We start from the raw sequence: 26,616 nt of genomic DNA on the forward strand, positions 1-26,616 counted from the left end.
AGACTTTAGTAGAGGTTTTAAGCATTATAAGAACAAAGCAAATCTATAATTTCCCTACAGTTTGTGAGCTGCTGAGCATGACTTTTATCAAAAGACAACAATAAATAGTCTTATAATAATTATAATTAGTTTCAATAATGTCCGTATGTTTTCATGTATAAAAAAGCGGGTCTGCATATCTATTGACTTCAGTAAAATGCCTAAGTGTTCTAAGAACACAGCAGATCTATCTTTTTTCCTACAGTTTGTCAGCTGCACACCAATATAGAGGTAAAAAACAGGAGCTGATGTTAAAATAGCTTTACATATTTAACACAGATCTAGTAATCTGCTTAAATTGGCAAAAACAACCGATCAAACTATTACCTTACAAACATTATGTAAAAGAATAACTTAATGAAGACTCATGCGCTGATATAAACTCCACTTACAATGTGTGCTTAAAAGAAGGATTGTCCTCTGTTTTTTTCTGCAGTGCATTTCACATTTATAACTCTCATTTGTCTGTTCCTCATCTCTAGATTATACATTTAGATCACCATCAATGCCTGATAAAAAACATGGATAAATGAGCATTGTTGAAAGCAACTTTGAATGAATGGAGCCGCGTTGATTAGACTGTCTGATTGATGGCCTATTACGTAAGGGTTGTTTCGGCTCATGAAACTCACCTGTGATTGGCTGGATGGCTGCTCAATCAACCCAAAGTAACAAAACGCAAAGAATACTGTACACAAATCCACCATTTGGACTCGGTATGGGTTTAGCTTGGAAAAGTGCGGGGAACAAAAATCACCTTTTTATAGAATGAGGGGGACATGTATCCCACGTCCCCCACGGCTGCTACGCCCTTGAATAGTTTACAGCGTAACAGCAACATTCTATTACACAATATTTAAATTGTAATATTCCAGTCTGGCTGTGAGTTGAAAGAGCTGTTAGATGACTCTGAACGAATATGAGAGCTAAGTCCATATTGCCCGAAATCAAAAAAAACTTTGTAAACAATATTAATAGCCTGCAATATGAAACTTTGAAAGACAATATTGAAAGACAATACAGAAACATACCAATTAAACATTTGCAGAAATACTTACTAAACTGATGTTGTCATTCAAGCTCCCAAAAAAGTACTGATCGTGATTATTGATCTATGTAGAATTGCTGAATTATTATTATTATTATTATTATTATTATTATTATTATTATTATCATCATCATCTAACCTGTTGGCTCGTCCTCTATGAGAATTCTTTAAGTGTCAGCTGCGTTTCCTCGAGACCTTTCAGTGATGTTCACTTTGCTCCAACGTCACTCAGCGCACTTGCTTTAAGTGTAGGAAGGACGTGGGTTCGCCTTGATCCTCCACGACTGGACAACTGATTGAAAGAGTTGTCGATCATGAGACCTTGTTTAAAGGGAGAGCTCCGTGTTTGTGGTCTCCGGCGGCGATGTCCGTACCACTCGGTCAGAATTCCTGCCTCCTGCCGGCACTATAAGGAGCCAGGCAGAGGGAGGCATTCCCCCGACCAGCAAATCCGCACTGGAGCTGAGAATAAGGCAGACACACACATATACACACTGGCACACACACATAATAGAGAGAGGAGGTCGCTTCGTTACAAAAGTGGCTTGTTCTGTTGATGGGGCAATCAAATTACATCCCAACTATCTCTCAAGAATGTGGCCTGAACTCTGGGCCAGCTTGCTGCATCAGCATTTCTGCATGGGATGCAATTCAGTATGAGCGTAATTACATTGTTGGTAACACTTTACAATAAGGTTAATGCATTAGGTATCATGAACAAACAATTAACAATATACATTTTTTAAATTATTTATCAATCTTTGTTAATGTTAGTTAATAAATATACTGTTGTATAATCATCCCTTCAGTGTCAGTACATGTGCTTGGTTACTGCACTAATTTATTTGTTAGTTTTAAACATAAGGGGGTGCAACGGGGGATAAAGGAACTACCACAGCACTTTCCTAAACACCTGTTTGTCCCGATGCACTGCAGAAATACATGAGGTCATCACGTCCAATGTCTAAAGGTTGATTGTGAGGTAATTTGAGATGACATTTAATAATTTTTTAAATGTTACAAAGTTGTGTAGCTAATGAGAATCCCTAAAATGATCACATTTGTTGTGAAACAAAATGCAGTCATTGTCATTTTCTGTTTTGTTCAAGGTGATAAAAAAAAAAAAAAAAATATATATATATATATATATATATATATATATATATATATATATGTGTGTGTGTGTGTGTGTGTGTGTGTGTGTGTGTGTGTGTTTGGGGTAAAAAGTGCCCTTGTTGCAGGGGCTAAAGGCCCCCACATAAAACATTCTTAAGTAGGGGAATAGATTTGCTATGAAGTATATTCAAAGTATATTCAAAGTGGGCACACACTGACTGATCAAATCACAATGGAGATTCATTTGAGATGTTATGAAATGCCGAACTGGAAATGGTGGACCCTTTTCTGAAGAGGTTATTATGAATACACATTATCTTAATTTGTTACTCACAAAAGCATCTTCTCTCAAACGTATTAAAATAAGTTGACAAATTTTGCTCTATAACTATTGTCCCTAAAGCTTCACTATACAACCCCTTTTCCCTTCCCCTAAAAACAACATTCTGTTATTATTTCTTTTCACACAAATTAGGTTGCTCCAAAAATTTTCAATATATATATATATATTTTATCTCAATACTTTGCAACCAGAAAAAAAAAAAAAAAAAAAAAAAAAAACACCCCATTGTACCCCATACTTACTAAAGTTTTCTCAGTACATTATGGATTGCTTCTAAGTAAATATCCAAATTACCCAGCCCTATACATTACATAGACATTTACCTAGTCTTTTTGTGTAGAAGCAGTCCTGTTTGTTATAACTTGATTCTTATCAGTGGATACTGATATTTAAGGTTATTTCTCATTGTCCAGTTAGATCTCCACAATAAGGTTTCCATATCAAATAACCCTATAATGCACTGAAAGCACATTTTCCCATGATAAATTGCAAGCGGGAAATGATCAGTAAGCATCGGGTATTTGGACTGTGCCCATCAGAAGGCATGTTAATTAGTAGAGCCAACTTGGCAACAGTCAGTGGAGAAGATTCTTTAATTCCAGGTTTCCATCCATGGAATTTGAATTTTTAAGGACATGATGGGAAAGTCACGGTAATTTGCGCAAGAACAATGGACCCGAAATCAATAGCAGCCTAAGTAAACAACTCTTTCATCTTGAGGTCAGTTTTTTAGAAGGTTGCTATGAAAACCCTCTTTGAAAACAGAAATGTGTTCAGTGGCCAAAATGTTCATACTGTAATTGTAAAATTCTCAGCAGTGTTAATTAAACTGATGAACATGTATAAAATGTTAGAAACTCTTTTTTTTTCCTTGAAGGAACAGGGTTAAAAATAGGTAATCCCTAAGTGGGAGTAGCCTGTCAGGGTCAATGTGTGACATACACTGCCTGGACATGCTAGGTCCCAGTTTAGCATTAAACTTACATACTTAAGTGTGTTATAGAGAAGGAATGTTGATGAGGCAGATAGACAGAAGAACAATATAGAAATGATAAAAAAAAAAAAAAAAATAGGAAAGGACACATAAAAGATGTGATCGCAATATTTGGGATGAATGTGCAAATTTCAGAAATTGAGCAGATTGAGGGATGTGGTACTGCTGGTGTAGTATGCAGTGTCTCTGTGACTTGTTAGATAGATGATAGATAGATAGATAGATAGATAGAAGGTAAATTAAGCATTGTATCTTAGCATATTTTCTATACAAAATGATCTACTGGCCTGCTCCAACATGTGATGCTGTCTTCACTAGGACGACTTAACTGTATAGGGGTCTTCTTACCAAAGTGATGTTCAGTAACGTGCATGTAGTGTTGGGTGTAACAGTAGTCTTCCCAGGTGCTGTGTGCTGAAACTGAGCTCTGTGACATTTGGAGAGTACTCTCTATCATTCACCTCTTGTGCCCTATTTCCGTAGCACTATGGCTGCTGGGCCGGATTAACAGAATCCCAGAACAGTGCCGGAGCGCAGTAGCACTGAGAGCCGGTATCGCCGTAGCAATGTGCCAGGTACGCTCATGGGATTAGTTGGGTGGGTGCTGGCACTGAGAGAGGGGACCAAACTCAGGCACGTCTGTCCTGTGTATTTATGTATGTGTGTATGAACATCAACAGTTTACATGGGTGTACTAAAATCTGAAGTTTATGAGGTAAACAGTTGCAACAGCAAAACATATTTTACCTTTGGCCCTACATAATGCCATTACAGTAATTTATGATATTTATGGTTTTGTTAAAGGAAGTAATGGAAATGAATAAGCAGGGGCTGGAAACAATAACGAATACCACAGGATGTAATGTTTAAGTGGATGAAGAAGTTGAGCTTTTTATATCAATCTCCAAATATGTAACACATTTTCTACGATAAGAAAGAGAAGAAAGACTAGAGAAAATCACTGAGTGGTACAAATGTTGAAAATTAACATTAACATTTTTCTTATCAGGATAGATACAAGAGCAGCATCAAACATCAATCATTTAAGCCAACCAAAGCAGACAATGGCATTCTTTGCTTGTTTTTTGGTTGTTATTTTTGGTCAATAAATGAGATTCATTTTCATTGTTATTTAGAATTATAATTTAGATTGCCTTTACCTACAGTATAGTATTGTGTTAAAACAAAGACCAAATATGCAACCATGCACAAAACTTTTCAAAGGCTTTTCCTTCCTTGTTAACAGCACTGCATTCTTTGTATTAGTATTTGAGTTTATATCACAGCACTGCATCCTTTTGTGTAATATTAGCCAATGCCATGAATGTTTCATATATCTTTATGTGTAAATCCTCCCTCCTGTGTTTGACAAGATAAATAGATTTATTATGCATAATATGCAATTTTTCATGAAAGAGTAACCACTGTAAAATCTTATTATAAGTGAAATCCCATTCAAATACATTACTTAAAAAGTGAACAAAAATAAAAGCAAATAGCTGCTAACTGCTCTAATAAACATTAGTTTTAATACAACATCTTGTTTAATACTTGCATCTTGTCTTTTTTATTTTTTTAAATAATATTTTTTTATTTTAGACAGAGGTCTAATGAAATCACAGTGTAGCTCACTCACTGGGAGATAATTTAAAACAAAATCATTTAAGCCCTTTAGACTTCAGCCAAAAGGATCTCCTCACTGACAGAAAAACAAACATGATTTTATTCTACAATTTAAAATGTTTTATAATATAAACACTACATTCAGAACAAAAGCAATTTTCTTAAACAATACAGAGCTGTTGAAACAATAATGAAGACATTATAGAGAAGTAAATAATTTCTCTTGTGACATTAATTTCCCTATACTGTATATGGTGTTTAGGACATGCCAAGTTCAGCCATTGGGTGGCAGAGTTATATTCCTTCTTTGTGGCCAGTTAAACCGATTTCCTGCTACATAAAAGCAATAATGCTAAAACTACAGAATACCACACCATAACAAAACACAAGCATGACAAAGTAAATTTAATTTATCTTAAAATCTTTCATTATGAATGTTATTTTTCATGCATGACATGTTGCTAATAAAACAAATTTGATATAGAACAACAAAGCTTCAGAGTTTCTCACAACTGAATATTTAGCTGCTGACAATTGTAGACAAGAAGATATCAAAATGTTCCTCTTCTTGCAACACCTGCTGAAATGTAGATCTGCTAACTGTGTGTACATATTTATGAGATGATTGTCCTGCAATCGCTAGACTATGTGTCAAATATAAAACTCCTGTTCGTCTTCCTCTGGGCCCTGTTTGCTAAAGTCATTTATTGCTGCAATGCCATTGTCATTCTGTTGTCCCTTGTCCTGCAACGCATCTGGCTGTGACACATACATATTCTTTGGCTGGGGCTTGTATACAATGCAAGGTTTGGACTTTTCAGAGACACTCTGTGTTCTAGGTGTTAAAGCAGTCTGTCTCATGGAGAAGGAGGCATTATTATTGGTCAGTTTAGCAAAGTCAGAGCCTCCATCTGATGGAGGAGCAGACTTGGGCCGTGGAGGCGGGGCCTTTTGATGAGGCCTCATCTGTGGACAAGAGTAACCCGAAACCACTGACAGGTCCACTGTGCTGCCGCTGATGGTCTGTCCCGTGTCCACATCTGTTTCTTCAGCACCCACCAGCGCATCAACATTGACACGGAAGATTGGGGCAGCCATGGAGGAAAAGCATCGAGGACGGGAGCTTGAAGGGGAGGCACATGTTGAGGAGAGGTTGTCTGTAGGCAAAGAATAGAGGGACTGTGTACGGTGGCCTGTCCATTTGGCCCGAAAGAGTTCCACATCCCTTTGGGTTCTCTCCATGTGGCTGTCCTGATCACACAGCAGAGGCAGAGACGTCTTGGAGCCATGTGTGACCAGAGCAGGGAGGGTTTGGGTTCGTGAGCGCAATGAGTTGCGGTGGAAACGTCGGTTCCGGTAAGAGGCGGGGCCACGGCCGTAGGGTGGAGGAGGAGGAGGAGCCTCAGGTGGAGGAGGGGAGGTGATCAGAGTATCATCAGGTGGAAGATGGGAGAACTTTGCAATGGTGTGTTTGCGGTAATACCGTGAACCTTGAACCTGACAAAGACAGAATGAGAACAGAGCTGTGAGTAGCCTACTCCAGTCACTTTGGGGGATTCAGTCAAGTTGTATTTGAAATCACACACACACACACACACACACACACACACACACACACACACACACACACACACTTCTGAAGATATGTTAGTGAGCAACACTCATGGATGCAATAGTTTTTATACTAAGTATATATTTTTATTATCCCTAAACCTAACCCTCACTGAAATCTTTCGACATAATTATATTTGTAGAAATACATGATCTGGCATATTTATGAGCATTATGTGAGGACATTTTCAAACATTTGAGCCTCACAAGTATACTTTAACCAGTACACACACACATTCATGATACCCTCTCTAATAATAACTCAGGTAAAAACAATCAGTGACGTCCATTTCATACAGAAAGACATAATATGCAAATAAACAGCAATTCACATCAATCCCACAGCAGGAACACCTCTCAGTTCCCAGTTTTATCGATAAAAACATGCATCCTAAATAATCTAGTTATGCTGCAGGCACATTATATTGCATTGTGACATACCTGCAATATATTTCTAAGAAGATGGCACATAACATGTCCATGAGCTTTCTTTTTTATTTATTTTTATGAACATCAAGATTGTAGGTTAAAATTGATATGAATGTATAATGGAAAGTGTATATTTTTGGTACTGTGACTGGTAAGTTTCTTTAAAATTTTTCACCATAGATTTATTGGCCTTCCATTTAATGTAGTCTGGTGTAATAGCTTTAGGAGACCACAAAAGGGTGATATGCATTTACTGAAGCCGGTCGTGGGCAGGACAAGGCACAGTATCACATCACACAGGATGCATTGATGCGGTGCAAGTGGAAGTTGTGAATCTAGTACCATACGCACCAAGGTTATGAGGGTTTTTGTACTTCTTTTTTTTTTCATTTTGAAGTGAAGCTTTATTTGACTAATTCAGTTTCACACCAAGCCAAGATGCTCATTAAGTACTACATAGTTAAAGGAATGTTCCGGGTTCAAAACAATTCAATCTCAGTAACAGCATTTGTGGCATAATGTTTTTGTAATTAAATTTTTTTATTAAATCATATAATAACAAGAAACACTGTGGCAAGGTGGAGGGCGGGGCCGGGTCATGATGCCGCACACCTGGCCCCTAATTGGGCTGATTAGCCCGAGAGGGATAAAGGCCGACTGGAGACGGCAGTGTGGCAGAGAGAGAGTTACGGACGCATCCCTCCCCCTTCCCGGGTTTCGGCACCAGTGTAACACATCAATGGAAAGGAGGAGGCGAGAACTGGCTTGACAATATAAATAATATTTAATGAGAAACTGAACCAAAAAGACGAACACCCACAGGTGTCAGACAGCTGTCCGTAACTCTCTTTCTGTCGCACTGCCGTCTCCAGTCGGCCTTTATCCCTCTCGGGCTAATCAGCCCAATTAGGGACCGGGTGTGCGGAATCACAACCCGGCCCTGCCCTCCACCCTGCTACAAACACACACACACACACACACATATATATATATATATATATATATATATATATATATATATATATATATATATATATATATATATATATATATATATATATATATATATATATATATATATATACCCACAACATTTAAGCCTCAGAACCTCCCCTTCCCCAACCCTGCCTCCCCAAAAAACAATCCTGTTACATACATACATACATACACATACATATGCATATACGCACATAATAATCACACTCACTTAAAAACTATACTACAGTACTCTCTCCACGCCCCACCCGAGAGCCCCCCAAAAATTCCAAATACCTGCCCCATTTCCGGACATACAAATCTAAATCACCCCGTCTTCCCAATGACACCTCCTCATAAGCCGCTACCCTCCCCATCTCCATGCAATACTCCGGATATGGGGGCACACCAGCTGACTTCTAACCCCTCAAAATAACCTGCCTGGCAATCATCACACAGGTCAGAACCCAGTTCTCTATATGGCCATCCCCCACATCGATGACCGCCCCATCACCCAGAACATAAAGTCATAAAGTGGGGCAAAACAAAACCCGAGTGCCCATCTCGACACACCACCAAAAAACATGGGCCATGTCTCCATTCTCCGATTGGCATCTCCAGCAGGTGGGTGTGTCTTTAAGACCAAGCCTATACAGTCTAGAGGGGGTCCAATAAAATCTATGCAATTTTTTTAATTGTATAATATGCACCCTTGCATCTCTATATGCAGACTTAATGTTTTTAAGAATCTTAACCCACACTCCTTCCTCAAATGCCAAGTTGAAATCTTTCTCCCATACTCTCTTGAGAGAAGTTAAGGCTCCGTCCCCCAGACTCTGAATTAACAGGGAGTAGTACACTGATGCCTTTTCCAAAAGCCGCAATCACCTCTCCCAAAGCAGGGGTGTGTGCTACTCCCAAAAATAGTACAAAGCAGGTGGCGCAGTTGTAAATACCTATAAAACTGAGGTCTGGGGATCCCAAAATGTTGGACCAAGTTTTCAAACAATCTCAACACTCCACTCTCATATAGGTCACCGAGCGTAGCAACCCCCCTCACAATCTATTCCAGCCAGCAGAAAGGGGACTTGTCAACACACAATCTTGGGTTCTGCCATATTCTCGAGACAACATTTAAATAAGTGTCCAATTTAAACAATCTGGACACTTTAGTCCATACCGAGTGTAAATGCGAAATAACGGGGTGTAACTTAACTTTTCCGATAAGTTTGATAGAGATGTTTTGTAATGGCGAAATAGGGGCAAGAACTGCCTGTTGAATAACAAACCAGGGAGGGGCTCTCTCAGGTGGAAGTGACCAATGAGCCAAATGTCTGAGACTGAATGCATAGTAATAAAACAAAATCTTGGGTAGGCCTAGCCCACCTTTGTCTATCGGCCTATGTAACTTATTAAAATGCAATCTGGGACGTTTACCATTCCAAATGAAGGACTTCGCTATGCTATCAAATTGCTTGAAATATGAGAGGGGGACATCTACAGGGAAAGACTGTAGCAGGTAGTTAAATTTTGGAATACAATTAATTTTAATAACATTAACCTTCCCAATCATTGATAAATGTAATGAAGCCCACCTGCCCACATCGCTCAAAAAACTTTTTATTAAAGGGTCAAAATTAACTCTAACTAAATCAGACAAATTTGCTGGGAATAAAATACTTAATGCCCTGTTTGGGCCACTGGAAGGCGCCCGGCTGGAAAGCCGTTACTGGACAGTACGCTGTCAGAGACAAAGCTTCGGATTTAGACCAATTGACTATGTATCCTGAGAACTTGGAAAAGGAATTAATAATTCTGTGGAGGCAAGGCATAGATCTAGTAGGTTCAGAGACAAATAATAAAACGTAAAGCAGAAGCTTATGTGCCACACCTACCGCAACCACCCCTGGAAAATCATCCTCCTTTCTTATCGCGGCTGCTAATGGTTCCAGGGCAAGACAGAACAATAATGGGGAAAGAGGGCAACCCTGCCGAGTGCCCCTATCCAGAGTAAAATAATCTGAAATTAATCCATTTGTTTGTACCGCTGCTACAGGGTGTCTATAAAGTAACTTAATCCAACCAATGAATGTACTCCCAAACCCGTATATTTCCAAAACCTTAAAAAGATAAACCCATTCTACCATATCAAATGCCTTTTCAGCATCAAGTGGGATGGCAGTGACCGGAGACTGATCATTCGTTACTGACCACATAATATTGATGAGACGCCTGATGTTATCAGAAGAGCTGCGGCCCCGAATATACCCCACCTGATCTATGTGTATAAGAGATGTCATAACCTTACTTAATCGGTTAGCCAAAATTTTTGACAAAATGTTTACATCTAGTTGGATCAGGGAGATTGGATGGTAACTTTTACACTCGCTTGGATCTTTATCCTTTTTAAGAATCAGACTGATCCGGGCTTGTGTCATGGTTGGAGGAAGCTTTCCATTCTTTAATGATTCAGTATAAACTTCTAACAAAAGTGGAGCCAGTTCTGTAGCATAGGATCTAAAAAATTCTGCGGCAAAACCATCTGGCCCCGGAGCCTTGCCAGTAGGTAGGGACTTAATTACCTTGTCAAGCTCCTCCAAGGTTATCTCAGAATCAAGAGAGTTTTTTTGCTCAGTCTTCAGTTTAGGAAGATCTAATGGTTCCACAAAGTTTCTAATATCTTCATCAGTAGACGAAGACGAGGAACTATAAAGATCAAGATAGAACTCTTTAAAGGCATTATTAATATCAATGGCTGAGGTGAAAATTTTACCACCAGCAAATTTCACTGAGGGAATGGTTGAAAGAGACTCTCTCTGTTTTATATATCTAGCCAAAAGCTTCCCTGCTTTGTCCTCCGACTCAAAGTATAACTGTCTTGCCCTGAATAACCAATACTCCACTTTCTGCGACAAAAGAGTATTATATCTATATTTCAATCAGGTCAATTCTCTGAGGCCATCAGATGACATACAGCGCTTCAGCTCTGCCTCTGCACTTTTAATATTTCCTTCCAACTCCACGAGTTCTCGTGCTTTGGATTTCTTGATGAATGAGGCATACTGTATGATCCGACCCCTAAGAACTGCCTTAAGTGCCTCCCAAGCCAAGCCCACAGAGGATACTGAGGACCAGTTGGTCTCCATATAAACACTGATTTCAGTCTTTAACATTTGTTGGAAATCAGGATTTTGCAAAAGGGATACATTAAGGCGCCAACTATATGATTTCTTTTGCTCTATATGTGGGAACACCTCTAAACTCACCAGGGCGTGATCTGAGACTAAAATGTTTCCAATTGAGCAATCAACAACAGATGAAATGAGGGATTTGGATATATATATATATATATATATATATATATATATATATATATATATATATATATAAAAATCTTTTCTAGAATAAATCTTATGGACTGATGACATTTTTTTATTTTCATTACCAGATGGGTTCAAAAGTCTCCAAATATCTGTAAGATCAAGATTTTTACACATCCTGTGAAGTGTCAATGTTGCTCTAGGGGCTTACACACTTTTGCTTCACTATGATCAAGGACTGAGTCCATCAAAAGATTAAAGTCTCCTCCCAAAATTATATCATGAGGGGTGCCAGCGACTTGCAACATCCCTTCAAGATCTTTAAAAAAGCCCTGATCATCAGCGTTAGGTGCGCAAGTATTAGCCAAAATCAGACTTTGCCCCTGAATTTCTGCTAAAACAATAATTTCTCTTCCTAATTTATCATTAAACTGTTTGAGACATTTGAATTGTAAATGTTTATTTTCCAATATAATGACTCCCTTTCTCTTACTTGAGCCAACACTAAAAAAAAAAAACATGTCCACCCCATATCTTCCCAAATTTTTCAGCTTCAGGGGAAAGATGCATTTCTTGAAGAAACACTGTATCATATTTCTTACGTTTAAGAAAAGAAATAACCTTCCTTCTTTTTATGGGGTGCCCCAACCCATTCACATTCCATGTGGAGAGAGATAGTACACTCATATTAACATTTGACATCTTGATATAATAGAAAAAATTAATTGTGTGCCAAAAACAAAATTATGAGGACCACATTTCAACATTAACGCAACAATAAAACCCCTAACTTCCCCTCGAACAAAACAAACAGAAAAAAAAAAAAGCGCCAACCGCCGTCAATCCTTTTAAACTCAAAGAGTCCATGTACGCCTACGACTGCCCCCGTGACAAATTTGCCATCGGATTGCTCAATTTTGCCTCACAAATTTGTAAGGCAAAATTACATAACATCAAATATTTTGTAAAACAAACCCCAGCCAATAGGCAGAATAAACACAAAGAACATGTAGACTCATTCACAGAACTGTCTCAAAGGTGTGTTCCTTCACAAAACAAATTCCAGTCGATATAAAGCTGTTCATTTTCCTCAGACAGACAAACGAATCTTCAGTGAGCCATCTGATGAGTGCAGCAGATGACGTAATCATTCCAATGTCCCACGAAAATACTCCACAAATCATACTCCAGCCAACAGCAGGCATAAGCACAAGGAACTGACAGATTCATCCATAACTGTCCCGAAGTAGTGTTATTTAACAAAACAAGCTCCAACCGCTAAGCGGAACCAGCACAAAAGGAAACGAAACACGCATCCCGGTTCCTCGGATGGTGAAGAGTCAATTCACTCGGAGACCGCATAAAAGTATATCCCATGATTTACACAGTCTGCCAACTTTATAAAAGTCATCCTTTGTGTGGGCATGTAGATATTTTGCGGTCATGCGTAGTGTCTATTCTCAATCTGCCCGGGAACTTCATTGTAACAGTGATCTTCCATCAATGCAGTTTCTTTAAGGAAAAGCCAACGCAAAAAGAAACAAAAATGGCACCCAACTTCCTCCGAAAGCCAGAGTATGTACAGTGAGTCAATCCACTCACAAGAAAAACACCCAATGGTTACTCACCCACTGTTTCAATAAAAGACATTGCTTGTTTGGGACATGTAAATACTTTGCTGCTGTCCTTGGTGTTTATTCTCAGTTTGGCCGGAAACATCAGAGCAAAAGTGATCTTCCGCTGATGTAAGAGTTTCTTGCATTCCTTAAACCGATCGTGTTTCTCTCTTGTTGAGTTCGCAAAGTCCGGGAACAAGAAAATATTGTGATTCTTCCAAGAAAACTTTCCTTTGCTCCTCGCCTGGCTCAACACGAGATCTTTATCGGATGATCTAAAAGATTTGGCCAGAATCGATCGGGGCCTTTCTCCCTCAGCAGATTTGTGAGCTTGCTCAATTTCCAGCTTGTGGCCTGTTATGTCAAGCAGACTCGGGAAAACTCGTCTAGGAATTTCACCATATCTCTGCCCTCCTCATGCTCAGGAATTCCAACAATTCGAATGTTATTCCTGCGGCTTCTATTCTCAAGATCTTCAAGCTTTTCAAGAACACGCTCCAAATCAACTTTGGTCGCGGAGTGGCTAATTCCCTCTCTGATGACTCCAAATAATCGATTTGTTTCTTAACATCACTCTTGTGACTAACTCAGAGAAATTTTTCCCATCACCGTAATCGATCGACATATTACAGCGAGATCCTCCAAGTCCGCAAGTACCTTTGTCAACATCACCGACATGTTGGACAGTTAATGCTGGATTCCTTCTTTCACCGCGCCATCCAAATCGAGTCCCCAGTCCGCAGGCCTGTCTGGGCTTTCATCTTGAACCCGTAAGTGTCTTTTAATGTCTCCAGAGCCAACGAGACGTTAATGAGTTTGCAGGTTAGTGTATGAAAATGGTGTACAATAACTGTGCAAACTGAATGATACAATTCTCTGTATGTAGCCTTGAATATGTTTCATTCAAGCATTCAATCCACAAAAAGACTGAATATACAGTACTATGCAAAAGTATAAGGCACATAAGATATTTCACAAAAACATTTGTCTTAAGATGGTTATTTATACCTTCAGATTTAGTGTATCAATAGGAAATATAAATTTTAGACTCCCAAAAATTCCCTATGCAAATAGAATAGAACAGAAGAATAGGGAGCCCTGCAACAGTTGGCATGGCCCCCAAAGAGCCCCCTACTGAACATTGAGTCAGTCTGGGATTACATGAAGAGACAGAAGCAGTTGAGACAGCCGAAAAATAGAGAAGAACTGTGGTGAATTCTCCAAGAAGCTTTATTCTATCTGGAGGGTATGAAGGAACATCCTATCTACCAACAACCAAGAAAAACTGTGTCCAGGTATACCTAGGAGAATTGGTGCCATTTTGAAGGCAAAGGAGGTCACACCAAATACTGATTTAGGTTTTTTATGTTTACTGGACTTTGTACGACATTAAGTGATAAATGAAAACTATTTACTAAACAAAATCCAAAATAAATCAAAACTTATAATTTAGTATCTTCTAAGTACTCACCCTTTGCCTAGAATTTGCAGACATGTTCTCTTGACATTTTCTCAACCAACTTCTTGAGGTATCACCCTGGGATGCTTTTTAAACAGTATTAAAGGAGTTCCCATCTATGTTGGGCACTTATTGACTGCTTTTCTTCATTATTTCTTTATTATATAAGTCATCCATTTCAAAACCTTTTTTTTTTTTTTTTTTATATGAAAAATGCCAATATATATTGGTAAATATAGAACAGTTAGTTCCGGTCCTCGAATCTGATTGGACGAGAGACGTTCCATGAGTACTGATGGTCTGACACCATCAGCACTCGGACGCTTCACTGTGTGTATCACTCCGCTTGTGTTCGTTCTAAACTTGCAATTGTGCTATATGGCCCTAAATCAGCACTGCTGTGATTACCTACTGCACTCGGCCTGCAGCCTCGTGCCTGCAGCCGAATCACAGCAGTGCTGATGTAGGGCCATATCGCACTCTTGCTCGTGTGATATTACTTAATCATCAGGAAAATTTTCTGATTATCAATGTATGAAAAAGGCAATGATCCCAAGCCTATCTCTAAATACAGACTTATTTAAACATGACTAACAATATGAAGTCCTGTGTTAGATGATTCCTTGGTTAGCTGTCATACTAATTTGACATTTGACAAAAATAACTAGGGAAAAGCAGCTATGTTCCTGCAACTCCCAAACAAAACACAATGTGGGAATGTGACTTCGATAAGGTAACTGTATACCTGTGTATGTGAAAGAGAGAGAAAGAAAGAGGGAGGAAAATTTCTCTTTAAACTTGTGGTTTGAGTGTGTGTGCGGGAGTGTAACAAAGTTCCACTGTTTCCTCTTTCACAGCTCACTGCACATTCCCTCTATCCCTCTAACTCTCCGTCTAACTTTTTCCTCAGTAGCTTTTTTTGTTTTGTTGCTTTTCCATCCATCCATCCATCCATCCATCCATCTTTGTTCCTCTTTGTGTAGTTTTCTCTCTCACTGTTCCAGTCTCACACATTTTCCACATTCTCAACATTTATGCATTTCTTATTTTTGGACATTGTTCTATTAATTTTTCTAAAGGTTCTAAAGATGAAATGTAGGTGGAGCAGTTGATTACAGTCCACTCTATATGACTGTTGTAAATTCTGATGAGATTTCAGGGAAGTGAGGGGGTCTATGACTTAGTTCACACTGCACACAAATCAGATTTGATTTTCAAATCTGGTCTTTAGGATTGGATACATCAAAATATTGGATTTCTGCTGCATGACTACAAAGCCTATATCTATATACAGTATGTCTGTTCACTCAGTACACGTTCTTTACTCATTTGAAAGATAATGTGTATTATGTGTGAAATCCTCACTGCCATTTGGCACCAGCAGGGGTTACTTAATGAGGCTATAGACAGAGGGCCAAACCCTGCTTTGATCTTAGCTAATCCAGGTCAGACAGAATGGACCTGTATGTGTTTGTGTGTTAGTTTGGTTGTCTTTAGGTATGTTTGACTATCTTTAAATAGTTCAGTATCAAGTCTTTCAACTGCACACACAAACGCAAGAGTTTGTATGGAACTAGAATAAGGACTAAAGTATTTGAATCTGAAATGTGTAAATTTGTAATCTAGAAATGTGACAAAAAATATTTTTTTGGTGTATTTTATAAATTTTTATTTTTAAACAGCAGATTTTTGGTTTACATTTTTTTAGAGGTGGAATTAGCTATAAAAAATCAGATTAAAGAATTACAGGTTAAAATGTTCAGATTAAGAAAAATTCAGAACTCCAAATACAAATCTCTCACATTTAGATCTCAGAAATTCAGATTGGAAACAAACTAGGCCTAAGGTGAAGCAAAGCTGGGTTATTAACATGCGCCACCCAGTGGTCAGCGCTGCGTGGACCAAACAGACCCATGCAGCGCAAGCCAAATTTATGTTGTTGTAAACATTGCAAACATAAAGTAAATTGCTGCTACATGGAAGCAATATTGTTTTCAGACAGTATGAAGTCATTCATTTTCCTTTGTTTATTATGTTTCATTTTACTTCTTGTCATTGCAGACTTTATATTGCCAGAGTATGTTGTAACACAAGCTTGTATTAAACGCAATAGTTAACGTAACATGAACTACAATGGACAAAACTTTTACAGCATATATTAATCTTGGCCAATGTTAATTTCTTAATATATATGCTGACCACTAGTAAATAATAGACCACTGGTGCAAGTAAATAACCCAGCTTTGCTTGAACTTTGGCATAGTTTGTTTACGATGATATAATCGGAATTTCTGAGATCGGAATGTGAGAGATTTGTATTGAAAGTTCTGAATTTCTTCATATTATAAAAAATTTCTTCAGTTTATAAAATACAAATTTTTTGTCACATTTCTAGATTTCAAATTAACTAATTTCAGATTCAAATAATTTAGTCCTTATTCTAGTTCCATCCAAACTCTTGTTTGTCTAAAATATGGCACAAAAATCTTCAGTTTTGTTAAATGTCACATGTCTAGAATTCAAATTAACAAATTTCAGATTCAAATTATTTAGTCTTTGTTTAAGTTTGAAGTTGTCTGGATCACACTTTATTCGGCCTTGGAGCAAATTTACAATAACAATTTGGAACTTTGAAATAGTTGCATGATCATGATGTATCTTCTGTTTATTTGCATATTATGTTTTCCTGTATGCATATATTGTATGTCATTGAGAGAATACATAACCATCACATTTGATTAAGTATTATATTATGTAAGTCATCTGATAAATTGTGTTTTCACAGGAACAAAATACTCTAATAAAACATGGCACATTACTAGCTTACTGACTTTTACACACACACATACAGTACACTGGCATGCTGTCTTACCTGTAGCAATATTTTATTCCCATCGTAATCGCTTGTTTGCCAGCGGACATCACTGATGGGTGTGCAGGGGCGTGGCAGCAGTGGCACAAGTTCACCGATGTCCCTAACTCGAATCTCCATCACAGCATTTTCAGTGGGGGTTGAGCTCTGTCCACGGGGCATTCTCTTGAATGACAGCTGGATTTCTGTGTCAGGGTTGGAGTAGACCACACAGAAGCAGAAATCGTCTTTCTTCTGGGCCAACCTTCGGCGCAGGAGCAGTCTGTACAGACGCACCTGTTCGGTATAGCTCTCGTAGCAACAGTAGACAGTAAAACGCACAATTTCTTTGCCATAGTGCACCTGGCGAAGCGCCCAGAGTGGCGTGCCTGGTGCCAGTGTAACAAAGTCCTGGCTGGCAGGGGAAAGGGGTAACAGGCCTCGTCCATTCACCCGCTCTGTGTGGTGGTATCGCCATGGGGGGCATCTCAGCAAACTGTGGAGACATTTGAGACTCTCCTCGCCTCCATACTCATCTTGCAGAAAGAGGATGACTGCCAGGGCTGGCTGTCGTAGTGTTTCGGTGGAGCGCTGCAGGCGGATTTTAGGCTTGCGGGATAGGCCAGATGCACGTTCTGACACCCTGAAGAGGGTGAGATCAGGGTGAAGCCAAGAGAGCACCTGATCAGCAGCTTGCTGGAGGGTTCTGGCCTGACCTGGGTCAGTGATGATGTGGATAGAAACTAGAAATGGGTCTTGTAGGTCCCCCATGGACAAATCACCTAATAGAATACACGATAAAGAAGACGTGGGAAGGTAGAGAGACAGGGATAACATAATTCATACACATATCCAACTGTACTTTTTATTTATATACTTTATACTTTAAAGACTCATTTGCATGTATAATCAAGCTACAGTAGGTTTTTGCATAGTTGAGATTTTTTATCTGTGTGTCCAATTATACATGATACAATGGGTAATATTTGAAGAAAGGACGATGTGTTAAATACATGTTGTGTGTCAGTTCTGTCTTTTGAAATGTGCACAATGCTGGGTCCATGTAATGTGTATACATTCAGGATGAAACCGAGCTACAAACACATTATCTAGGTCTGTTAGTCCAACTTCGCAAAATTTGGACTTGTACAATTTGAGTCAGACAAAAGCGTTTACAAGACATTTAAAAAAGACGAATGACTGTTTTTGTCTGCCTGAAATCAAACACTTAAAGTGCATGTAAACATGCTGACTGTTTTTCACATGAACCAGTTTCTCCAGGAGTCAGTGTATTTTGATTCCTCTCTTACCATGTAGGAGAGAAATGACAATAAACCTTCTTTTGACTTTGTTAAAAGACAGTACTAATAGAAATAAAAAAACAGATCAGACTCAATGACATTTTTTAATCTGTGAGCTCTCTTGTTCTGTAATCAGGCTGTATAGTGAACACCACAGCCTCATTAGTTGCATTAGTGGATGGTTAGTAACCCTGGAGAAATACTTTGGCTCCCTGTAGGACTTCTGAATAAGGTGTGCCCTTCTGCTGACCCTTTGACCATAACAAGTCCGAGTGTGCGTGCACACACACACACACACACACACACACATTTTAAATATTTATTTATATCCACTCTACATAGAAATACAAAAAGGACATAAATAGTTCAGATGCTTGTTTGCGAGAAACTTGCAGGTTACATGTCAGTATTCAATCATTAGCATCAAGGTTACAAATAACAATGCCTCCTCCACACACTGCGACTACCGATAATGGTTGATACAGAACAGTATCTGGCCAACTGTTTGGCCTTCCTTTTGGACATACCTGTAACCTGTAACCTCCTCACTACAAGCCTGGCATATGTGACATTTTATGATAGCAGAATAAGAATAAACCACAATTTTGCCCAGGAAATGTTCACATGTGATGACGAATTTTGAGAAATGTTGGGTAATGAAACAGCCCCTTTAAACTCAATTACTTACAAAGTAGTCTATTTACTTTGTAACAGCACAAATGATATGACCTAGCAACAACAGCAAAAATCTTTGTTTGTTATTACAGGATGAGAACAGAATTATTGTGAGGCTACTCTCACAAACCCAGTATTACAAATTCCCCAGTAAATACCAGAAAGTGGCAGTACATGGACAGCTGCCTCTTTCTCCACCCCCCCAACTCTGTCTCCTGGCTCAGGGGACTTGTCCCACTTTGTTTGTTGTTTAAGGCTGGGGGCACCAGAGGCAGAGGGAATGCTATGCTCTTACACACTTACACACAAAAACACACTCACACAAGTAAACACACCTCTCTGGTTGCACTGCACTCAACTAACGCACAACTGAGTGCTATTTCCGTAAGTACCCTTTCAGTCCATGAGGTGTATAAAAACCAAGCAGTACATTTACAAGGCAACACTACTGGTTCAGACATCAATAAAACACAGAGAATATTATATTTTTATGATCTCTGTTTGTATACACATATACAGTGGGGTCCAAAAATCTGAGACCACTAGTGAAAATGCTTCCATTTTGTGTTTCTTTCTAAATTTAATGGGATTTCAATTAAAAAATCAACATGATTTTCATAAGTTCTCAGTATTTGGTATGCCTCAATTTTACTTTAATGACAGCATGCACTTGAGCTGACATGGACTCCACAAGTTTGTGCAAAACCTGATTTGAGAATTGTTAAAAGAACATCTTGTCTACTTCATGGAAGCAAGGAAATCAGCCCTTCTGTACAAAAGAGATAATATGGCCAGTGTCATAAATATGCTTCCGTTTGATTAGTGATAATATTTGATTAAATATTTCTTCTTCAGAAACCCCAGGGTTTCAATGTGATCTCAGACTTTTGGACCCCACTGTATATACAGTATCACAATGACCTAATGTGTTCCATTTGTTGCAGTAATATTTCAATTACCAAAAGCTTTCAGCTGAAAACCATGATATTTATGCTTGTTAGCATATGTCTGAACCTAAAGCTGGTCTGTACGTTTCTGTGCATCTTTCTTGTCTAGAGACACAGCTCTCTGTTAAATTATGTTTAGGTGCCTTAAAGAATTCTTGATCACTTTTAACCATCTCTAATCTCAGTTGAGTCCGTTGTGGAATGTAATCTGTTTGGCTGTGATGGACTTAAGCAACAGCATTAAATAAGGCCCCATAATTAGCACCAGCTTAATCATTCCTAATATACAACCCTCAAGCTGATGTCATTCTTATAAAGGTATCCAAAGCTAGTGATGTGTCAGTGATGTGTCATATTGAGGATACAGAGAGGAAAGTGAACATCGACACAGGGAAAATCTGATTAGATGGGACTGAAGAGTTGCATAGGAAATGTTGAAAATGCTAAATCAAATCATCATGTACATTTAATATATCAGCCAAGCCTTAAAGATTGTTATTTAATTTGCTGATTAGGTGCTGCAGTTCTTTTCAATCATTTTTAATGTTTAGCTCAAAAAATCTATGGATAGCTACTAAAACATACTACAAATCCAGTACTTACACAGATATCTGTCCAAAGATGGAATACAGATATAAGAAATAAAAAGAGATGGACAGAAAGATAGAAAAAGCTAAAGAGATAAAGAGAGAGAATTTTCCCCATTCTGATGGTTGATGTTAACATTAACTGAAGCTCCTGACCAGTATCTGCATGATTTTATACATAGCACTGCTGCCACACGATTAGATCATTTGATTAGAATGGCTGATTAGATAATCGCATGAATAAGTAGGTGTACAGGTGTTCCTAATAAAGTGCTTGGTGAAAACAAGGTATGAACATTGGAATACAGCCAAGGGCAGCTAATACTCTTTCAAACATGTTATTCCACTTATTCAATTTATTCCCCTTTATTCTTCTGTCTCTTATATGGTCTCATTTTGTTTTCTTTATATTCTGTCCCTTATTCCACATCAAACCACTTTTCATCCTTCTTCAGTAAATTATACACAGTATATTATGTGGTGTCCTTGATTAGTGTGTGTGTGTGTGTGTGTGTGTGTGTGTGTGTGTGTGTGTGTGTGTGTGGGTGGGTGGGTGAGTGCTTCCTGCGTTGTCACTGGGAGGAGTGTGTTTCCTGCTGCCCAGATTAATGGGCTAATATTGGACATTAATCCCCCCATAGGGAAACATACTGGGCCTGACACAGCCATTGGGAAAAGGTCACACACACACACACACACACACACACACTCCCACACAAACAAGCGGAGGTGTTAGAACTCTCAAAGCACTTCAAGCAGTGATTCTGAGAACAACCTAATCTCATCGTCATGGCAACAATCTATCAAGTCAAGACTAAAATCTTTTACATGGAATCTAGCAGAAAGACAATCTGATTTGTTATTTAGAGCAGTTATTCTCATCTAGACTTTATATTAGACATCAAGTGACAATCCAACACAGTACCAAAAATGTTTATTGTACATAAGTATGCAATAAGCCCTTAAAATCAAACATTTAAATTTATGAATATTACCATGAACTACACAAGCCTAATAATATGCATATTTATTAAAGTGGCATAGGCTGAATAAGAATATTGACAATTTTGGTTTCTAGATGTCCCTTTAATGGTTTCATGCTCTCAAAATACAAATAATTAATTGCACAAAACACACTGTGGTCAGCATAAGCCATGTTATCCTATTTGTTGTGTTGTTTTGTTCATGGTTTTCGAAGATAAGTGCAAATCATATAACCTGTTCATGTTGACATCTCCCTAATTTGGCTAGTTTCTTTTAATTGAACAGATGAATTTGCGGCAAAATGCCATAGTTTGATTGGACGTCAACAACTATAGATGTTTGGGAAGTGTTTCTTCTCTCTTCTCTAGGCTACAGTAACTCAGATAACCACTCTGTACAATTGTAGTGAGCAGAATAGCATCTCAGAATGCACAACATGTTGAACCTTGAGGAGGATGGGCTACAACAGCAGAAGACCACGTCAGGCACTTTATCAGGACATAGTGTTCCTATTATAGTGCTCTGTGCGTGTACATAAGTACGCATGCACACACAGATAGAGAGACTTGAGTCGCGACCAACTAACAGAGCCTTGATGTTAATGCACCACCACTAACAGTGGCAACGGGAAAGCTATATACAAGAATGGCTACGCTATTGCTGAGAAGTATTCTTAAACATACATTTTGGCAATTTACTATGTTGCTGCTGATGAGAGCCACAGCAAAGTAATCCCAACCATGATCTCTATCAATTTCTTTCTTTCTCTCTCTCTCTCTCACTCATACACACGTACACACACACACACATACAAATGCATTACCCTGTTACTCCAGTAAGTGCTTGAAAGCAGCGTAAGCCTCTGTTCCTAGGTCAAAAGTGACTCTTTGAACTAGCAATGAAGGCTTGGGCTGTATCAAAGCAAGACACTGAATCTGTGGCAGAAGAAAGTAGTTCTACTCACGAAAGCGTTTTAGGGACGAAAACCAGAACATGTCTTGAGATAAAACCCTGAACAATGTCTTAAGGTGTGGTAACTGTAGTATAATGAGAATAATTGACTCTGGCCCGTTGAAGTAATTGAAAAATAATGCACACCCGTGGTGTAATGGCCTCTCCTGCTGTCCGCGACCCTGAACTGACCTTTGACCCCTTTTTGGGTTGCAACCTCCCAGTTCATAACCAACGATTTAAAGGCCATCAGTCAGATTTAGCAAATTTGTCTTCCCAAAGTTGTAAAATATGTGTAATGTTTTATTTTAGTCTGAATAGCATAAAAGTGGAGTGTACAATCAAATTGCATGTACTTACTACTTGCTGATGACGTAAGACTGAAGTCAGACCTGAGAAGAGAGTGAATAACAGAAAAGGAGACAGAGAAACAGAGACTTTTGTTAGAGACTGTTAGAGTGATTTAGAGCTTTAGGATCCCACGGTTTCAAAGGAAGGTCCTACATCTGGATAAACAATCCTGGGTGTCATGGTATAGAGGGTGTTTGTGTAGTAGCCTCTCTGGTTTATACACACACAGGTTATGATCAAAGATTTTGTCTTTTGCTGCTCTGGGATGAAAATATGGTCTATTCTCACAATTACATATTTGCTGAGGACATTTAAAAACAAGCAAACAATAAAACTAATCCAAAATGTACCCATATTTATCATACCTTATGTGCATGTACTGTACAGAGTGGCCTTGAAAAGTTTTTCCATTGTACATGTTTTTCTTCCTCCTTTTATCGCTCTCTGGCCAATATTTTTCCCTTTCCTTTCTCTCTCTCTCTCTCTTTCCTGTTTCTCTGGTTATACAAAATATAAAATGCTTTCTAAGCATATGGAAATTCCATGTAGTTCCAAGTAGTTTTAATATAATTCTGTAATACTAAGTGTTTTATATTTGCGAATGCTAAACCATTTGGAGCTGCACAGAGCTCTACAGAATGATGTGATAAGGTGGACTAGTGGTTAATTTTCTGCATGTTGAGTCTTCATTGATGTGTGGCTTTAACCTCGGAAAAAGGTAAATGAACACTGATGGCACACTAATCATCCACACTCACACATGCACAATGAACTCTTGAGCATCACTAGAGAGATGCTCAGAACAGCTCATCCTTTTTGAAAGCCCCTGATCTACTGCCATCCAGTCCATTTACTGTAACTGTTGTTAAAGGTGAAGTGTCACTTCTGCACCACTAGCGTCACTGAAAAAGATTCCCAAACCCTCCTTCCCAAACACTCACAAACAGACTGTCCCAGCTTTAAAAGTAAGCGATTGTAGGTTCAAACTCACCAAGTGTGGGTGAGCTATCACCATTATACATTTGAGCTTAAACCCCAAGTTGCTCCTGTATTAAGTACTGTAAGTGGATTTGGATAAAAGCATCAGCTAATTGCCAAATTAGTAATTAGAAACTGCAAAGATTCTTCAGTACAAGGAATCTATTGGAGTGCTCTGGGACCATTTCCTTAATTTCGCTGTGATACAGAGAGTTGGTTAAAACATGGTTTCAAATTAAGTATACAGTACATACCATATAAACCTATCTACAAATACATTTGTCACATGTTTTCCAAATGATGGATTCAAGCAGTGTGCCAGTGTGTCAACTGTCTTTCTACTGTCCTACTAAACACAGACACACCTACATTCATTTTTATCTAAGACAGCCACTATGATGTAACATACCTAAAAACAACCCGGGATGCATCTTTTCTTATTTTCCACAGCTGAAAGCACAGAATGATTGTAGAGATCATGCACATGACTTTTCTTGCATATAAAAACAACTGATGCCAGTTTTAGGTTATTCAAATATTGGTTACTTCTGTTATTCTCTTAGCTCCAGTGTTTTATTAAGACACTCATTGGCTTTCTATCTAGGCTCCCTTCCACAAACACTTTAAGCAGTAAATCTCTGCGCCAGATGTCTTGGTGTTAATTCCAAGCAACAGATGGTTAAAAAAGAAATAGACCACAACAGGTAGAAACGAAATGAAAGTGTTCAAATATGCGCTTTTCTTAACATTCTCATTGACGTTATTACCTCAGTATTATCCACAAATGAAAAACACTGACTAAAGCCCTATTCGGACGGGATTCGTTTTCTAAACGACGTTTGAGTTACAATTATTACCACACGACGTCTGAGATTTAATGTACTGATTCGGACGGGACTAAATACCTCCGTGTTTATTACAGAGGTGGGAGTGTCTGTTTTCTAGATGTGGGCGTTACAGAAGGTTAAACACATAATTTAGGTGGTAAAATTAACGTATCTTTTAAATTTTATCAGTTTAAATTGAAAATTTCTTATAATTTTACAAATGAATTTTAAACAATTAATTTGATTTAGTTGTAATTTATTAGTTATACTTGCATGTGCATACGTGATAATAATAAACCCAATGAAATAATAAATATATTTCATATATTAAATATCTTTACCAGAGGCTGATATTACAGTGGCCAGTTTTAGCAGTTTCCGCAATTTGGCTCTCCTTTTTGATTTGATTTTATCATAGTTTCCTCGGATGGCCAAAAAAATTTACATCCAAATTGAAAGTCACGCAGTAGGCAGAAGACTGGCGCGCACAGTGCATATAAGTATGATCTTAACGGTAGTTCATTCAGGTCAAAATACATGAGGTGAAGCGTTGTGAAAATTCCGTATCAGCAATCACTGACATTCGCATTCGGACGGGATTAGATTTCTCAGAGGACCCTTGAGTTTGCCGGAAAACAGTAGGTAATTTGCTCTGGAAATATTTGACAGAGGTTGTGTGTGAGAAAAACACAGACTTTAAATCACAAAGTACATCTGTGAAACAGGAATTTCCCTAACCTCCTCAGGGAAAACTAGTCCAGACCGAATAGGGATTAACACTTGAAATGAATTAGATTCTGCGCGTTGATGTTTTAGCGTATTGATGTATATTGCATTGGTTACACTCTCTATCCTGTTTATTTTTTCCCACTTGCTCTTTTAAACGCTTTAGCAAATATTGCTCCTTTATCATCACTCACCCTCCGGTCTCCGCTCCCGAATCGGCGCACTCATCTTCCGCTGAATTCTCCATCTCTGGTGAAAGTGACAGCAACTTCACATGCCTTCCGTTTTCTTTTCCTGCTCTTTATCGCCCTGCGTATAGGCTACTTAAAAAGTGAATGCTTTTTAGTAACTTTCAAGACTTGAGGAGGTCAGGCTCCACTAAAGGTGATGAACACAGCTAACAGTGATAGGACACGCCAGAGTCTGTCGGATCCGGTTCACGAATCGCTCCTGCGTCACCGCAGTCCATCCATTCAATAGCAGTACATTTACCGCTCCCAGGTGGCACAACACAGTTAAAGCGCGTATCACGCACTGTCTGTGACCTAGACGGACGTCATACGCACTGTGTGGATGGTCATAAATTAAAGCAGGCCTACTGATTAGTCTAAACTATTAAAGCCATTGTATCAATAAAATATTGATACACTAAGAAAATATATTAAATATGTTTTTTTAATTATTATTTAATATTAAAAATATTTTAAGATTTGTGATAGGCTTCTCTTTTTAACCGTAAAAAGGCAAGATAAAGAAACCTCAGAAACTTAATTTGTTGGTGTTTTCTGACACATTAGGCCCCAAATAATACAATTTCATGTTTTTCTTAAGTAAGTAACATTGCTTTGCATACGCTTTAAAATAA

General features: G+C 38.4%; 2 protein-coding genes across 3 annotated transcripts in view; both read right to left on the bottom strand.

Annotated features, from left to right (window-relative positions):
• The window catches only part of LOC127447082 (probable serpin E3), a 9,734-nt gene extending 8,202 nt beyond the window's left edge, over positions 1–1,532 (bottom strand). Inside the window, exon 1 of the mRNA XM_051708601.1 lies at positions 1,227–1,532. The gene's annotated coding sequence lies outside the window, so the exon portion shown is untranslated. The remainder of the gene's footprint in view (positions 1–1,226) is intronic.
• A 3,708-nt stretch (positions 1,533–5,240) lies between these two features.
• LOC127447080 (protein FAM124A-like) lies at positions 5,241–26,216 on the bottom strand. Of its 2 annotated transcripts, XM_051708599.1 has the most exons (5): positions 25,946–26,216; positions 24,608–24,648; positions 23,230–23,261; positions 17,446–18,206; positions 5,241–6,660 (listed from the first exon to the last, which is right to left on the bottom strand). In XM_051708599.1, the coding sequence occupies exons 4-5, from the start codon at positions 18,193–18,195 to the stop codon at positions 5,815–5,817; spliced, it is 1,596 nt and encodes a 531-aa protein (XP_051564559.1). In that variant the 5' UTR covers positions 18,196–18,206; positions 23,230–23,261; positions 24,608–24,648; positions 25,946–26,216; the 3' UTR covers positions 5,241–5,814. The 2 variants fall into 2 exon arrangements, with proteins under 2 accessions (XP_051564559.1, XP_051564558.1); XM_051708598.1 differs by lacking the exon at positions 24,608–24,648.
• Between the last annotated feature and the right edge of the window lie 400 nt (positions 26,217–26,616).

Source organism: Myxocyprinus asiaticus, chromosome 10 (assembly GCF_019703515.2).
Source record: "Myxocyprinus asiaticus isolate MX2 ecotype Aquarium Trade chromosome 10, UBuf_Myxa_2, whole genome shotgun sequence".
NCBI lineage: Eukaryota > Metazoa > Chordata > Actinopteri > Cypriniformes > Catostomidae > Myxocyprinus > Myxocyprinus asiaticus.

Bases quoted from the DNA above. Each gene is read 5' to 3' on its own strand.
- LOC127447080 (XM_051708598.1), bottom strand. From the start codon at position 25,998: ATGGAGAATTCAGCGGAAGATGAGTGCGCCGATTCGGGAGCGGAGACC. The intron at 18,207-23,229 runs GTAAGTACATGC...GTATTCTATTAG, and splicing joins TCTTACGTCATCAGCAAGTA to GTGATTTGTCCATGGGGGAC. The intron at 6,661-17,445 runs GTAAGACAGCAT...TGTCTTTGTCAG, and splicing joins GGAATAAAATATTGCTACAG to GTTCAAGGTTCACGGTATTA.